Raw genomic sequence first — 18,853 nt, 5'->3', positions numbered from 1 at the left:
GGGTCAAATCTTATCTATTAGGTCATTTATCATATCTTCTTACCTCAGCAAACTACAAAAGCAAAATGGCATGGATGTTTGACATAGGTAAATAAATTTTCATTTTTTTCAGTGTTTTAAACAAAAACAATCTAATTAAATTTAGAAACAAGTGGGTTATGTCTAATTTTTGTCAACTTCATAAAATTTTAAAAATCACTGCTGGTTCGTTTGCCGTGACCAAAATTTGTATCCTTTTCATAATTGTTTTTTATATAAAATTAATTGATTACCCACGTTTTCGAAAAGCCTATTTGTGTAGCATTTTAAACTTCAAATAGTATTTTTGAAATTCATTGTGTGCTGTTTTAGAACCATTTGCTTTATAAACATTGACCTTCCGATGATATGGGTCACTATTTTAGTAAACAGCAAACGGTAAAAAGGTGAAACACAAGATTATGAAATAATCGAGTTTCGTACATCAACTTCACTCAAAAGGTACATATTTAACACGTTGTTTGTTTTGTTTTTTCTTCTTTATTTTAATGAATATTTAATCAAGATTTCCACACAAAATATGACCTACCGATAAATACTTTAAGGTTTCATTGAAATTGCATTAATGGTATAAGAGGAGTAGTCCGGACAAAAATTAATTAACACTTTTTTCAAGAGCCATGATTCCAACAAAAATCATTCAACCGGAATACCCATGAAATATGAACAAGTAAAGCTTTAATGAAATTGCTTTAGTTGTATAAGAAAAGTATTCCGGACAAACTTTGAAAATAAAATCTAAAGCATTTAAGATCCATAATTCTGACAAAATCACCGAACTGGAAAACGCCGACGATATGCACAAATACATTTGGTACTGGTCATTCCTGTAGCGGTTCGATGAAATTTCACCAGTATTATTTTAGTAGTCGGGACAAGTTTTGAGACGGACGAAATAAAGAACGGAAAGACGACGGAGAAGTGACCCTTTATGTCTACTTCGTAGAGGCGACACAAAAAAGGTTCATGTAGCAAGCATTTTTTCATTATAAACTGTTATACACTGTAATAATATACCATTTTTTAAATAATAAAATTGACCTTTGGTATTTTAGGATGTTGGTCATTTGTGTTTATGCTACTTAACATAAAATGTAAGTTGATAGTATATATAAACATTTATTTTCTCATTGAAATTGAAGATTATTACCCTCTTTGTCGAACCTTTAACTGGCGTAGCGATTAATATGACTGCCTTTTAATCTACTGTCCCCTCACAAGACACACGTGTTATTTTCGTTCAAGGAGTTAGAATTAAGTGTTTTCAATTAGATACCAGATAAAGGTTCAATACAGTGTTAGCCAAATGGTCTAAAAAGTTTCGAAGCATTTCAATGCTTTGAACAAGAAGGACCAATAACTTTTTAAACATATTTTTAATCAGTAAATTATGTTTTTTAATCATTTTTTAATTGTGTCACATTTTGACCTACCGTCATTTTTTTTTATCTTTTGATAAATCTACTAATGTCTATTACTGTATAGGAATGTTTGTTTGTCTTGGTAGATAAAACATATTTTCTTGCTAATTGTATTCACGGTTCCAAATAAAACAAACTATTATTGACATAATATTTTAATTGAAAATAATAGTTACTTTAGTTAGTATTTAAATTATCAATTCATTTATGAAATATTGCAAATTACAAACAAAATGTACATATGCATGTTTAACTATATAATTAAATAGTGTACCATGAAATATATTGCAGTGCATACCACATTCATGTGGAAACCCGAATCATACGAAATTCCTTAGAAGCAATACCGAGTTGTTTTTGTTTCTTTCTTGCCTTCGGTCATTAACAAGCTATAAATTGAATTCAGATTTATTGTGATATTTTTCCATTCTAAGTTGCAGGATGCATAACATGTCTAAATTGTAGAAATACTGCCGATCTTAGCAATTGTAAAGAAGCAGTTGTTTGTAATAACAACGAGGTAAGTAGAACAATCGTTCAATACATGGCTTTAATATTATATAACCATGTTATTATAAGTGCTGTTCTACTTTTCCGGTACTTTGGGATCAATGATTCAATCATTTTTAAGTGTTGGAAATTTAGTATCATTAAAGCCGGTGCTAGGGGGCGTGAGGTATGTGCACATTATCATCATCCCTCATGTACAGACTCAATTATAACAAGACAAAAAAATCTGTATAACAGTGCACTATACTACTCTCGTTGCTTAACAGTTAGAAAATAGGGAACAACTCTTAGAGTCATGGAACCTTTCTTCATCATGTAAGGTAATCACAAAGAACAAGTATGTGCAGTTTCAAAAAGTAATATTGAGTTTTTTTTAATCACAACATGCACGTCAGGGTGAGTTCAATAGCTCTCCGCCGTTTCTTTGAAGAGGCAAGCCAAAAACGTGCGATGTATTTCATTAGAAATAAACCAACATATTTGAAATTTGATAAACGAACATTGAGAGACGCGTAGTTTTGTTTTGGTGGTCAACTAAAAATGTTTACACAGATTTTTCTGATAACAATTATTAACAAATTTCACTGCTTCAGATTTTATGTGATTAATGAGCATGTACTTTTGACAGTTAATGTTTTATGTTGTTAAATGATGTCCTCATTTCCATGGAAAATATTTCGCGGCATACACATCTATGTTTACACATATGAAAATCAATCAATACAGGATTACAGTACGTTGTCATTTTCAACAAAGTCGTGTAATATATTCTTAACCCTTACTCCGTTGTGTTACAAGTTTTTGATAAATACGAACAGACATATCACAATTTGTCAAACTAAAGATATAAGTGTATGAAAAGTATTTTGTTTGTCTTGCATTGCAGACATGTTACATTGAAAAAAGTTTGTCACCCGTGGACCTTCAACCCGTTTATAATACTGGATGTAAAAATCTTGAAGTAAGTTTTTGATTGACTGAGTCTGTTTTTCATATTTATTTTATTTATGTCCAACATAGAAGGATAACATATAATATTGTTTTATCACGTTTAAAATTACATACATATATTTTTTAATAGCAGGCATTAAACACTTTAAACGACAACGGCCACTAAAGAAGCCATATTTTTAGCTTGAATAATAAAGCACAAAATAGTGAAAATAAGAATCCCTAAAGAAAGTCAAACACGGTTATTTTCATTGTCACATCCGTGTTATTTGTGCCGTGTGGCGGCCGTAAAAAGTCTCCCAGTACATTTTATCAAAAATGTTATATTTTCGATCCTTGAAGATCGTTCAGCACGACATTATTGTTGCGTAAACTTTTTATGGTATTTTAAACCTTCTATTTAGCTTTTTCAACTTTGGCGGTTCCAGTATTCCTACCTGAATACTATATAGTCCCCATTAGGATATGTTGACTGTTTTTTTAATTTGTCTTTTGACGTCTTGTCTGTGATACGCAGGCTTCATAACGTTAGATCTCCTGACAAAATTCCATTTTATTTAGTTTCCATACATTATTTTCTCGTTAAGGGCACTCATTCTTTTACTTGGGGCATAACTTCGCTTTTCACGGGATGACACTACCATGTCACATTGAAAGTTCCATGATAACTGCCGTATGAACACATCTGCGAATGTTTCTAAGTTCAAATGTTCACCATTTTTGTGTTTAAATGTTAAATTATACTTAAGCCGGTGCTAGCGGACGTGGACGGTTACTTGCACTGTTCAGTACCGCCCATGAACAGGCTCAATCAAACCAAGCTTTCGTTAGGGATAAGTCGAAAACCTAAGGCAATTGTTGCAAAGCCACACAATTCCAAAGGATTAAGAACTGTTTTTGCATATGAATACATTTAATAAATATAACATGTTTTGTGTAAAACGTACAACTTTGTTTTCAAATGTTTGTTTTATTGAAAATATTACTTATTATGAATCAAATCTTAACTGTCATAAAATGCCCCTTTTCTCACAATAATTTGAAAGAACGTTAGGTACCATCTTGCACTGACCCCTTCTTTAAAAGCTTCTGCACGACAGAAAAAATAATGTGCACAACAAAAATGATTTTTCCGGAAAGATTAAATCATATAAAAACGTAATTCACATATGATGTCTCAAAAGGTTCTTAAACTTAGCAATCGGTACCTTTAAAAGTGTCATATATGACTTTCTAAATTACGGATTTTCATTTAATTCATTCTTTATTGCTCAATATCATTAAAGATAATTCATATTAAATTTAAATGATTTTTAGTTTCGTGCTCTTTTTCTCAAAAATAAAATTAAGAAGTGTTTTCTTTTTTTTTTCAATTCCCATTCTGCCCAAGCCTTGTGCTTTGGGGCATGGATAGTAGCTTTTATTAATACTTCTGTGAATGGGAAGGTTCAATTAAACCGAGCCTGCTGTGTTTTCATTTTTCCGTACAAATGCTTCCCTTAAGATTGCTTTTAAACCATTATATGGATTTACTCTGTCTTATTCAGTACTGCAGACTAGAATATTGCAATAAGATAGCATACGGAGGTAATATACAAAGAAAAAGACAAGCTATCGATGACCTGACTCTATGTTCAGAGTGTTGTTATGAAGACGGCTGCAATACAGAAGGATGTGGTTATATTAAACGTAAGAGTTCTATAGTCTGTCCCACCAAATTTGAATATTCCATTTTTTATTAGATATAATAGTAAAATCATTTAAATTAATGTCATGTTAATCCTGACATCAATATCTCTAGGCATGTTTTTCATTTTTTCCATAAAGTCAGTAATATGGTCAAAATGTTAAAATTATATTTTTTCCCGTTGACTTACGTTGTAACCTGACGTGACGTCCATTTCAAAATGGCGGCGCCCATACAGACGTCATTTAGGGTTCGTCTCACAATTAGCGTGAAATGTACTCGGTAATTATAAAAAATTGATTATTCTTATTTACTTACTGATCAATAGCTAAATGTTATCATTAAAATGAAAAATGAGAACAAAGTTGGTGTCGAAAAGGCAATTTTACTAGCAAACCATTATTTAAAATAATCAATTTAAAATCATTTGAAGTGAAATATCAGTAACCGCTTTATAAATTATAACACACAAAGATTTATATAATTATATAATTACCATATTTTATATTCTTTTTAAGAGAAAAAGAGCAATATTATGAAGTGATTTGATTAGATAGCTTTTCAATCAAGCGCGTATGTTGAATACCGCAACGCGTCGTAAGGGAACGGGAACACTAGCCAGAAGACTGAAAAAATGGTTCTTCGCTAATGTTTAATTAACATAATTCTGTAGTTGTCTGAATACTGTCCATTAGTATGTATCACGTCTATTTAAAAATAATTAACGAGGTCCGATGGGATACAAAAATATATTACCCTTCTTATTTCGGGTGCGATGTTCGTGCGTTAAAACTTTTCGTAGGTTCAGAAACCTGACGTATATAAATCGCCAACAAATATAACATTAGCATGCAAATCTGACAAGAAATATATAGAAAGGGGAACTGATTCACTATATGTTTAGTATTGTTTTGCACAGTGTCTACTTTAACTAGCTCATTTGCTAATGAGAGAACACAGACTCGCGTGCGAGGAAAAATGTAAATTATAAGAATATAAAAATGCTTTCTAGTTTGAGCAACCAAACGTTGGCCTATACACTTTAAGCTTGTAAATACAGATTAATTTTCCGTCTCATAATTTAACAAAATGTCCAGAAATACCGGCAGTGTTTGATATTATTAAGAATAAGATTGAATTGTCCAGAGCGTTTAATCAGGGACAATAAGTTTTTTTTTTGTAGACTCAAAGTGTTACATACTATGTTAATATGAAGGGGATATCGAGTCAAAGAGAAACACAGAGTGATGTGTCCTAAATAATTATAGCCTTCCTAAAATTTGAAAATATTCAGTGAAAAAACAATAGCTATATTTTTTCGCGAGAGAAAATAACACCGCATAGGGTATATTTTGTAGCTAAAAGAGTAGGATTTACAGAACTCTTGAATAACGAGATAATTTGTAGGGAAATTATTTCTGAGAAATATATAAAATAGTTTAAAAACATAAAGTCAAAACGAAGGTTATATGTGAATTAATGAAAGAGGTATTTGTCATATAGATTCATGCCATTAAGTGTGTTTAAAATTATTTAAATGTTATCAAAAGTTTTATTGTTAATATATGAATTGAAGGTGTACTTTTAACAATTACTGCAAAATCTGGGTACTGTATACAAAATTTATTTTAAATGCCATCAAGACAAATTTATCTCGCTTAAAATTATCTTTATGAGGATACATATGCCTAACCGCCCTCTGCCAATGCCGCAACTGGAATCATCCATAAAAAGCGCGAGGCATTTTTGTTACGTCATTTATTTCGTAAATTATTGGTGACGTAATAATGTTTTTTCTTTTAATAGTTATAAACATTGTGCTGTCGAACTAAATTTATGGACCGTTCTTGAATTATGGATTTGGAACATACTGGATTATGATGTGTTTCATTTACATATTTCATTTGCTAACCCAGATAACTGCACAAATGGAACAATGTTTTAATAATGAGACGGATTATGAAAAAATCTAGATCATCATAAGTGTAAATGTCATGCCATTCAGGAGTTTCAAAGTATACGGAACTGGATATAAACTGGCAATGAAGTGATCTTCAGAATGCGAATTTGTCGTGACGTTTATAAAGATCTATTTCGAAACTCATAGGGATTCTATTCAGCTTAAAAGTAAGTGCTATTTCTAGATCTACTCCACAGACTCGATGATGTTGTTCAAGTTGTTGCTTGTTATTCATTTTTTAAAGTTTTCTATCATGCATTGCAACGAAACTGTTACATCTTGTAGATACAGCTTTGTAAAATAATCATGAAACGACCCCGAGAACATCATGTACATTTTAGAAACATGACACGTGCTTTCTCCCGTTCATCTTCAAATGAAGAGTACTTCGGCAATGGCTACGGAAAATAAACAACAGAGATTTGCCGTAGAGAAATGAAACTTTGCTTTTACAAGAAAATTAGACACTTTAGAGAAAAATCCTGAAAAATCTCGAGGGTGACTTTTTTTTAGTTTACAAAAAAGTTTTAATTTTTATTCAACGTGTTTTTATTAATTCATATTAGGCAAAAGTTCATTTCCATTTTTAATGGGACAGACTATAGTATTAAAGGCACATAAGTCTACAGAAATGACCTTTTTGCTCATCAGAAATGTCAAAAATTGTTAACACTACTACACTAATTGAAATATAGAGAAATAAGAACCCCTAAAGAAAGCCCAACACAGCAAAACTGAAAATGAGCCTGTTCGTGGACGGTACTGGTAAGTGCAAACTACCGTCCACGCCCCCTAGCACCGGCTTAAGCAGTATTCGACTTTTAACATGAACTGGTAAAATTTGAAATTCTAAAACATCCGCAGATGTGTTCATCTGGCGGTTATCATGGAACCTACAATGTGACACGTTAGTGCCATTCCATGAAAAGCGGCATATTGTCCCCAAGTAAAATAATGCGTGTGCCCTAAACGAGAAAACAATGGGCGAAACTAAATAAAATGGAAATTTGAAAGGGGAACAGAGGTTATGAAGCCTGCATATCACAGATATGACATCAAAAGACAAATTTATAAACTAGGCCACAAATCCTAAGGGTGATTCAACAGTATTCAAGTGAAGAATACTGGAACCACCCAGCAAGAAAATAGCCGAATAGAATGAATTGAAATACCATAAGCACAATAATAATGTCGTGCTGAACGATCTTTAAGGATCGAAAATATAACATCTCTGACTGAATGTACGGGACGACTTTTTACAGCCTCCACACGGCACAAACAACGCTGATGTGACGATACAATAGAGAGAAATGAGAATCCCTAAAGAAAGCCCATCACGACAAAACTGAATGTGTTGCAGGCTCGGTTGGACGGTACTGGTAATTCAGTTTGTTAGTGTGATTGGTGATCTGGAGAATGTAGCACTAAATATAAAAATATTTGTTATAAAAAGACAACATCGGTGAGTCGAACTCTGAGCAGTCAATATTTCTCGATTTGTTAAATTTTGTTGTGATTAATATTTCCGAAGAATGACTTTTTTCAGATCTAAACCAAAAATAAAAATCCCGATTTCCCCCAATATACTATTTATAAAAAAACTATATGTTAGTCGAAATGTTATGTGTCGACTTTTTCGATTTGTCGAAGTTTTTTGACGCCCGTATAACACAGTAATAGTCAAATTTAAACAGAGGCATTTTGACTTCCAAATAGAAAACTCAATTAATATAAATAACCTATATGTAATGTTCAAAATCAGTAAAAGGTTGTCAAGCTGTATAGTATATGGTAAAAATCGATTTTTGGAAGCTGTAACGGGGCACTTACTTAAAATCGTTTTAATGAAATTGATACAGGTAAACATAGCTTTTGGCTAAGTGTGCCTTTAGTTGAAATTTTAGTTTGATTTATTTTTTGTAGTAACAATGTCGTATACTCAGAATTTACTTTATATGATGTATATGAAATGTGAAGCAATATTAAACCAACTTTTTTATAATTAAAAATCCCCCTTCAGTGCCAAGCTCTTGTACAAGTTCGTGATAGATATGACCGAGTATTTTTTTTCTTCTCAGTTCCTCTCAAAACATTAAATGATAACTTAGAAGAAATGTAAATGTAGATTTATTTCACTCATTTTGTAACCAAGCATTACCCGTATTAAGCGTCATGAAGGGATCACTCCTCCACGGTCTGTCTCTCAGTCCGTTCATCACAAAACTTGTCTAGACCTCTTATCAAAGATAATAGGAAGGATTGATCGATGGATCAAGTATTTGCAAATATTAGAACGGTTTTAGGGTTGAATTATTTTGAGATCCTCAAATAAAACATGCGTTTTGGCCTGCTAAAAATCAGTAATTGCCCATGTTTAGGTTTCCATTTGGTTTAATTTCGCCCATTGTCTTCTCTTTTAGGGCACACGCTTAATATTATTTGGGAACATACGCCGCTTTTCATGGAATGGTAAAGAAGTGCCACATTGCTGTTCCATGATAACCGCCGTATGAACAGATCTGCGAATGTTTTAAAATGCAACAGTTTACCGTTTCATGTTTCGATGTTGAATTCTGCTTAAGAAGGTGCTAGGGGGCATGGACGGTAGTATGCACTTGACAGAATTGTCCATGAACAAGCTCAGTCACACTGAGCCTGCAATATTTTCAATTTTGCCGTTTTGGTCATTCTTTAGGGATTCTTATTATTTTCTCTATTTAATAATCTCATGTTCACAATTATATTACAGTTTTCGGCACCGTATTGTCAATGTGCAATTAAATACAAACAAACAAACGAACGAACAAACAATCAGTTATTATTCACAAAATACTCGTAATGACTGAGTTTCATATGGTTACTTTATAAAAGAAATGTCTCCTTTTCGGGATCTTTAATTAAATTAGTCATCTTTTAAAGATTAATTGTCATATGAATAGGTGCCAGAAGTTTTCGGTTTTAGAAATGTTTAGTATTGATGCTAAATGTAGCTAGAATTAATCATTTAGATTCCTTAAGATTGCAGACTCGGCTTGATCCCAGTTTGTTCGTTACCCGATATGCAACAGCAGAGGCAGCGGAATCACTTATACTTAACCAAACTTATCAATGTGTCAGGGTTACTAGAAAATAAAAACACTAGCAAATAGTATGATGCACGGGGAAAATTTCAAAGGTTCTTCCAATGACGTTTCCCATGTTGCCCTTAAAATGATGTTTCTTTCATAATTTGTCAAACGGTTCGAGTTTTATGGTAACGTAGATCACAGTGATTAAGTGCAAGCCACAGGCGTAATATTCAAATACAAAGAACACAGTGCAAATAATTGACTCAAAATAAAAGCATTCTTAATTGACAAAAATAGGTCAAACTGTTAAACTGTATTGCTTCCTCATGCCGTGAATGTATAAAGTCGGGCTGTCTGTAAAGAGAATTATATTGGGCGTATGAAAATCAGTAGATTTGAAATATTTTTCTTGTTTTTCAGCGTTAAATAATACTCAGTGTTTTAAGTGTAAAGAGGTCTACGACGGTGGACCGCAATGTACAACAACAGAGGATTGTGATTTGGAGATATATGTAAGTCCATATCATCTTCTTATTAAATAAATTGACAAATGTAAGAGGCAAAGACAATTATGTATTTGAAATATAAGGGCCGAAAAATAAGTGTTCGGCATTTAACATTCTTTGAATTGTACAGTTTATTTGATAATAAGCCATAGAACGGAAATATAATGATATATGCATTACCTTCTTAACTATTTGGAATATATATGAATGTCTTAAAGCATAATGACAGTTTAATTATTTGTATAAATTGATACTTCTAGTTTTTGAATTGATAAGTAAATATAAACAATTCCCATCTTTGGGTTATAGTAAATGTATTTTTTAAATTGGCATGTTTAAAACTTATGTACAGTGAATAAACAAAACAAAACTAAAAAAAACATAAATCTCGTCCAATGCATTTGAAAATGATTTATTTCAATGGAACCATAATTGAAATTACGAAAACAGCATTTTTTGCTATTTTTCAACTTTGATTTCATATGAGAAAAACTTCCACATCGGTTATCCAAAATCCCAAATCTAATGATTACTCTATCTTTACTTAGGTTTGCATACTATCCATTGTATGTGCTTCCCTCATGAAAAGAAATATCCTTTTACTACTAACAAGGACTATAAAAACAAATTACACTTTTCATGCATTTTTGTTAAATATTAAATAACAAAATATGAGTACAAAGATTTTTAATGGTGAGCGCCGTTCATGGGAAACATCTCCCAATTGTGTCCTCCGAATAAAACTGCTGAAATAGCATATACAGGTAAGAATAAAATGGAATTCATAAGTTTAGGACAGCATAAAATTAAGAAGACACGAACAAGTTAAAAGCAAACAAATGTTTTGGAGTTTATATGAGGGTAAAAAATGCATTCAATTCCAAATTAATCGTCACTTGTATTTTTGCTATTTATTTAAATATCCTCAAATTGATATACAAATAACTTTAAAATCCCTCCCTTTCAGGCGTGTTCTGTATCAAATCATCCACATTCCTTTCACCATGGCGCTTTAGAATTAGGCTGCAGATTTAAGCGAGCGGTATTTACTCGTTAATTTATTACTGTATACACATATACAGTGCAGTAATTAAAGTTTTGTTTATCGTTGTTAATATTTATAGATTTAATCTGTAAGAAAGTGTGAATATTTGTGAAAACAGTATTTCAAAGGATCTAAAGTGAAACTATTATGTTGATGAAATCATCGTTTTTTATTATTTTTATTTCATCTATTGCATATTTCAAAAGCATATTATTACAATCATTTATTATTACACACAGCATGTTGTGACTTAAAATAAAGTCCACATTTATCAACCACATAAATTGTCGTTTTCTATCTACATGTGTCATAGAATAAGGAAATATGTATATTTTCTGGCTTTCATTTCAAAGCAATGCGCGGTTCTTATGAACTTGTTTGCTAATTCGGGAGATGGAAACGTAAAGTGTTGTAACACGAGCCTGTGTAATGTAAGCCCGTACAACAGGAAAATCAATAAAACAGGTAACGTTTACATTGTCAATCATGTTCAAAATTAGAAACAAAAAAATAACCAGCCCATTTTGCATTACATGAAATGGTTTATGGTTTAGTATTTTTTAGCTTTATTGCCAAAGCGTGAAATATGTCAGTAGCACAGGTGGACAACTTTTGATCTGTTCGTTCGAAAATCGGAAGCTTTTCAGTTTCTTTTTACTATCGACCTTGGACACGACCGAAAAGCACAGTTTTAAAATGCAAAGTGATAATGTTGTTACATTGTTCCATTCCATTGGAATGTAGAGTATTAACTTATTACTAATGACAGGTTCTTTTTTATAATAAAATAATAAGAAAAAGAAAGGAGAATAATATAATTAAAACAATGTGCACTGTTCAAGATAATAGTAAACAAAAGTATTAATGGATCAAAGTACAACACTATCTTCACAACGAAAGTAATGAGCATTTAACTTTTAATTAACAGAGTTTATTTGAGTCTCTGTCATATAAGGTGTCTTATTTCTCCATATCGTAAATTTTCAGAGGAGCTAATGAGCTAACGTTACGTTACGTGATATTACAAGAGAAAGCACCTCTTAGCTGCATTAAGCAAAACATATGCTTCAACATTTAACAAAGTATATGCTGAATTTTACAAGGCTGTGAAGTTTCATTATTTTTTAGCATTTGACTCACCTAAACGTGGTAATAACATGACATTTTGACTGCCCGAGTAAATAATACAAAATTAAGTCTTGCATGCAAAATACTTCTTGGTTGAAACGATTCGTTTTTATTTCGTCTTTTCATTAGATAGAAAGGACGTGCGGCATCTCACAAACACTGGATGTATGATTAAGTATGTTACGTTTTACTCATTTTATCTGTTTAGAACATTTATTAAATATGATTTATTTTTAGATTAAATGAAGTTAAAAGAAAATATTCATAAACCATATATACAAACTTATAATTTTCTTTAAAATTACTTCAGAATTTAATTTCACATGCCCTACTGGACTAGTGAAAGATACATCAACAAAAGAAATGATGACGACGCCAACGACGACGATGCTGTCGATTACGACGACACGGCTACCGACGACTACAGCAGCAACAACCATAACAACAACCACAATTCGTACCTCATCAACAAAATCGCAACCAATAATAACTGTCAAAGCGACTTGTCAGTTATATTCCATGTTGTTTTTGTATTTAAATGGTTACTGTGTTAAGATCATGTCATGGAGCAATACTTTATCACTTAAATATGATTAAATGTCTCTACAAAATAAAGGGAAGACACGAGCGTTAAAATTATTCAGATTGTTTTTTCAGTGAAATTTTAGCTAAAAAGTGTACACCTTTACCCATTACCGAAAAATCAATTAACAATGATTCGTGTGTGCGTGCGTGTGTATGTGTGTGTATTTGTGTGCATGTGTGGCCACTCTAAGAGGTACACGTATTCATTTCAGTGGGGCCGAGAAGTCTGTGTACTTTTGAGCAAAGTAACGTATGTGTTTGGTCTCAAGATCTTTCAGATGTCTTCAACTGGACAATTCAAAGCGGACCAACATTGTCTTCTGACACTGGGCCTCCTGTAGATCACACACAAGGAAATGGTAGGCATACATCTAGAATTTTGTTTAGTAACTATACAGAAAATTCCGTAAAATAACTAAAAAAAAACAATTACTCATAATGACCACTTCTTCATGCATTCGTAGACATACAAATACCAATCTGCTGTAAACAACAATACATCTTCATTACGGCCCAACTGTTGGAATAAAGTGAGTAATAGTATGAGTGTTCAAGGATTCGAGATATATGTATATGCTTTGAGGGGTCCATTTTGACATAGGGTCAAAGTGTTGTCAGATTATATTTGTTTCTTAAAACAGCACCATGTAATAAAATTGTTACAGATTTCTTCGTAAACACTATCATGGTGATTTTAACATTCATATTTTTGTAAAAACATTGTCGCTTCTTGTTGACAATTGTCATAAAAATCCTTCCCCTGAAGGTTATTAACGAGGATGAGGGTGTTTAAGGCTGTCAATACGTTCGCCCGTCTTGTTTTCAAGGAGCGTCAAGATAAATGATAAGAACAAATGATGACTATAAAGATCAACAAGGCAAGGTCACGTTCACAGTATGTGTTCTTAGAACATCTGCCTCGACTCATAAATGACTTTATTGTATTTATACAATCCAATAAGAACCCTTTCAACAATATCGGCAAAAACACTTCTTGACATTGATCTTTACGATAATTCTATTACATATTTTCTAAAGTTTGCCAAAGTTGGTTCATACTTGTACATCACAGCCCTTGGCATACAACCATTAACGTACTCAAGTTTTACATGAACCAAAATTGTATTAAAAATCACACTAGATCTATTTATTATGCAAAATTAAAAAAAAAGACTAACAATTTGTTATGAGTGTTCGATTGTATATTCGTTGGCATACCAACCTTTCAGTAAATACCTTCCTAACTTTATCTTGATCTGAACATGAGGTTGACGTTGATCCAAAACATAGCATACAAATGTCTTGTTTAAGCAATATCGGTATGGTATTCCACTTATATTGACGACCTGGGCATTTTAGATCAAATCATGTATTGTGTTTACTAAAATTGCCATCATTTTGTTACTGGTAGACTGATTTTATTAATACTCGGACTAACTGCCAACTAAGATTAAACCGGCAAGCATATCAATTCATGTATGAATTTAACCTTAAGATGACTTATACATTTAAAGTCAAATAATTTAATTTTGCGTATGTCATAGACCTTAAATTGATACGGTAATGTATTGGAGTTCTGTAAAACTTTGTAATTTTTATCACATTTTAACACTGCCTTAAGTACATATGATTTACATCTCTTAACTGTTTTAAAGGTTTTTGTGACTTTGTGTTGGTAAAAATTCTGATGTACTCGAACAAAACTAAAATCGGGTCACAACCTCTAAATTGAGTGATTCAAATTTTTACATTGTCTTTCAAAACCTTTAACATTTAAATGTTTCTAACAATGATTCTAAATTGGTTACGTATTGCGCATGCCGATTGTGACTTGATTGCGATTGAAAAATAAAGATGTTTGAGTGGAGCATTTACCACAACACAATTTTAGTTTTCTTTTGAATTCATTTTTCATTTAATGATGTTATGTCATATTAACTGGTTCAGTAGATTTGTTTTGATTTATTTCATAACCATGTAAAACTATTAAGGATAGGCATCTTAGATGAAACTTATAAAATTACTCTTTGCATTTTGTGCATACATGTTTTTGTAATGATAACGCAACTTCTTGCTGACAAAACTTATTTTAATTAAGTTTTAACTTAAAATGCATCACTAGAAAATAGTACTATGGAATGTCATCGCCACGCATCCCAATCAAAGTAATGATCCGGCAAATAATGTCGAAACACATTAAGAGAGGTTTAACTGATTTTATTTAATTCCTTTGTATCCATAAAAGCAAGAAAAGCTACCAAATATTTGGCGTGAAAGAGGATCCTGGGGTTGATTCGTTGCGTTGGAAAAGAGCCTTGGACATTTCATCAGTCCATCATTCTTAGGATACCATAATTCTTACTCTTTTACTTTAAAGCCTTTATCCCTTTTTCAACTGAAATCAACCCAAAAGTGCCACTCTCTTATCCTTACCTCTCTAGCTTTTTAATCTTATACTGTCAGTTATCGTCATGAATCTCACACTCTTTTTCACATTTTTTTTCTAATCCTACAGTCTAATTTTCTTTCTAATTACACACTATTTAAACATCTACTTGTAATATTAGTAATTATAAGTAAGATTTAAAGAGAAGCAATGGTCTGAAATAAAACGTCCAATTGATAAGCTCAAAAGGAAAAGCAATCGATTTAAAATCAAAAGTCGTTCATCCAATCGAGGCGCTCTCAATAACTATTGCACTTGAATATTGGGTTGGTCATTCGTCTGTTACCGCTGATCTTTCAAATAAATAACAACTAGTTGATTAACTAATTAACTGACTGACTAACTGACTGAATGACTGACTAACACCATACATATCTATCTATGTTTATTGCAGTGCAAGGGAGTTACGCGTATATAGAATCGTCTGCACCTCGAGTGCAAGGCGAGATTGCTAGATTAAAATCGCCTCAAATATCATCAAAGACAACAATTTGTTTGTCACTATGGTATTATATGTATGGAGACGGTATTGGAGACTTGACCATTCTTTTGAAAAAGGTATATTGCTTGACAGTTGTTCTAACTATTGACGCACTTAATTATAAATATTTGAGTTGACAGCGTACGCTTAAAAATCTCAACCAGAGAAAAGTATTTGAAACAAAATATTTGGTTTGTGAACGAAAAAGAAAAATAATATAAAAAAAATAAGTAAACTAAATATGTTGCATCTTGGTTTGATTGGGATTGTTCTTTGACGGAAGTATAATTAATATGTTATAATTAAGGAAAAGTGTCTCATGACGTGTTGTAAATATTTTAGACTTCAGGCATACAGTCTGAAACAGGTCTGTCAAGCATAACCGGGGAACAAGGGCAACAATGGAAGACTACACAAGTCGAAATACCCGCCTCGTCTCCTCCTTACAACTACACTCTTGTTATTGAAGGTACTATTGGTGACACCTATCGAGGTGATATTGCGATAGATGATGTCCTGATTAATGACAAAAGCTGTACTGGTAATATCATTTAGACTTTCTTATTGTTTTCAATTGATAACATTCTAACAATATATATCCATGTTTTTGTGTGCTTCAAAAGAAGTAAACTGAAAACACACTTTTCCAATAAAGATTGTTGTGCCCATTCCCTGGATACTCAAACTCATATTTTATGATACAATGTGCAGTGTGGTGTACAATAGGGAGAGTATCGGATTTAAATCCAAGAGTCGCTACTTTTACCATGACATTTGGTTCACGAAACTGAGTATAATAGGTCACTTGTCTCTCACAGCTAATGTATATATTAAGGTATTAGCACCCTAATGCATTACCTCCGCTTTGAAGAGTATTCAAATAGGCTAGAACTACTGTTAACTACATTGAAAATGAGGGCCATGGGTTCAATCCCCAGAAGGGTCAACTTTTTTTTCTTTCTTTTTTTCTTTTAACATTATTTATGTATCTCTCATGTCCCATTTGGAAAGAAAAAAGTGTTTAATTTTGATTTTTTAATTTATATAGGTATTTATTGGCTAAATTATGCTAAATCTAGTAATAAATATGGTACCTGATATTTTCAAAGTGTAATATAATCAAAACTAGACGGTAAAAGTATTTCATATTTTACAAGATCAACCAATATACTTTTTTAAAAATTTAGGGAAACTTTGAAAACAGGCACTCATTTGGGTAAATTTTAAGATTTTTTTTTAAATTAGGCTCCCTAAGTAGAAAAATGGTCAGACACGTGGTAAAAATGGGTGGGGTAGGGTAACATTTTTATACAGATTTCATAAATTTTAAGTAGAAACCATAATTTTGCTTATTTGGATTGTTAGCTGAATGGTACTATTTGTTTCTTACCAAAAATTAATGGGAAAACATTTTTCATTAGAATGTTATTGCAGATTATTTAAAGGTTCCTACTTTCTAAAAAAAGGCCCTCATAACATCCTAGCTTGGGTTCAGAAAAGTGGCCATAACTTGATTTCCGTACGGTAAACTTTGTTTAAATTTTGCATACATGTGTACTCTAAGGTATACATCTGACTTATGATGTCAATTTTTTAGTTCCTGATAGTGCCCATTAGGGTCCTAATACCTTAAATGTAGAATTATTAGGCGCCGCCTCTTGCGGAAAAATAGACAGTTACCAAGGAAAGCCGGATAGCCCACAAAGATATGACCAAAGATGTGTTCAAATCAGCGTTAAATTATATAAACAATGAGGCAAACAATTCCTAACTCTCCTATCAAAAAAAGGAAGATAAATATATAATATAAATATTCTTCTATATGAATTGAAACGAGTTGGCAAATAAACATGACACTTATAAATTCTATTTTTTTCAGGACAACACGTAAAACCTGACCTTTCGGGAATTATAATTGGTATGTCTAACTCTCTTTTTGTTATTAATTTGCGCCAACAATTTGCTGAAAGTATATGTTTTTTATTATTTGCATATCAAATTTGACGTTCTATATATATGATTTAAGTGCCGAGGACAGTGAACAGTTTTTGTTCAAACTAAAAGAACATTATTGTTAATGCTTTGACGATCATAGTGTTATTGTAACACAAATTGATGACAATGTTAGTGATCATTAACATAATAATCAACATCATAAATGAAATGATTTAATGTATAATTATATAAGTACGTGTGTCAGCTACACAATATCAATTAAGAAATCTTATTGTATTTTCATTTTCGTTACAGGTTAATTAATACATCGTAAATACTTGGAATATCACATTCTGTATATCCTTGGAATTAAACATTATTTGACAACTGTCTCTATTGTTTATAATGGTTGTGTTTGTTTTCCCTAATATTTATTGAAGTTCAACAAATTATTCTGCTATTTTTAATCAATTTTACACTTTATCGTTTCTAAGTAAATGTTCACATGTAAACAAGTAAACAAGTCTATCCTCGGGATACAGACAATATTTTACATTTTATAAAGTCTTATGAAGGGTTAATCTATCAGGTTGTTTTTATGAATTGGAGCTCAAATGGTCTTTGAATCTTATTCAATTCTATCAAGTTTTTGAAAGACGAATCAAATGCACTTTCTCTAACATCGAAGTTAACCCGCCATATAGCAAGACAGTATCCTCATTCTATGTATCCTTATAATATAGAAAAAAAAACACCATTATCGTACAACATATTTTAAAATGTTTTATCCTTTTATTTCCACCGGGAAATTACATTACATAAACAAGAGGGCCATAATGGCCCTGAGTCGCTCACCAGAAACAACTGCTTTTCAGTGTTGCAATGTCAATATAGTCTCATATTAAACTTGAGCATAGAATATGTTTACAAATTTTTTGGGGCATTTAAGCTTTAGCTTAAACGGGGCTAATCAAATTAATATGAACAAACTTGATAAAAGACTACCTAAGAATGCTACAAAGTTTGGTAATCATCTATCAAATATAAGGTGCTAATCAAATTCATAAGAGCAAACTTGATAAAAGAGTATC

General features: G+C 31.9%; 1 protein-coding gene across 1 annotated transcript; it reads left to right on the top strand.

The window, feature by feature from the left end:
• Positions 1-15: 15 nt before the first annotated feature.
• LOC132740685 (MAM and LDL-receptor class A domain-containing protein 1-like) lies at positions 16-18,154 on the top strand. Its single transcript, XM_060728637.1, has 11 exons — positions 16-87; positions 1,095-1,133; positions 1,895-1,980; positions 2,857-2,931; positions 4,469-4,610; positions 12,626-12,820; positions 13,113-13,259; positions 15,741-15,904; positions 16,170-16,368; positions 17,707-17,745; positions 18,078-18,154. Exons 1-11 carry the CDS (start codon positions 66-68, stop codon positions 18,080-18,082), a joined length of 1,113 nt encoding a protein of 370 aa, XP_060584620.1. The 5' UTR covers positions 16-65; the 3' UTR covers positions 18,083-18,154.
• The last annotated feature ends 699 nt before the right edge of the window (positions 18,155-18,853 follow it).

Source organism: Ruditapes philippinarum, unplaced genomic scaffold (genome assembly GCF_026571515.1).
Source record: "Ruditapes philippinarum isolate M1 unplaced genomic scaffold, ASM2657151v2 ctg15775_1_1_1_1, whole genome shotgun sequence".
NCBI lineage: Eukaryota > Metazoa > Mollusca > Bivalvia > Venerida > Veneridae > Ruditapes > Ruditapes philippinarum.
The sequence above is the reverse complement of the archived record's forward strand: the minus strand, read 5'-3'. Positions and strand labels throughout refer to the sequence as shown.

Excerpts from the sequence above, each read along its gene's own strand:
- LOC132740685 (XM_060728637.1), top strand. The coding sequence starts at position 66 with ATGGCATGGATGTTTGACATAG. Across the intron at positions 4,611-12,625 it reads AGGATGTGGTTATATTAAAC|AATTTAATTTCACATGCCCT; the intron begins GTAAGAGTTCTA and ends AAATTACTTCAG. Across the intron at positions 15,905-16,169 it reads TGACCATTCTTTTGAAAAAG|ACTTCAGGCATACAGTCTGA; the intron begins GTATATTGCTTG and ends TAAATATTTTAG.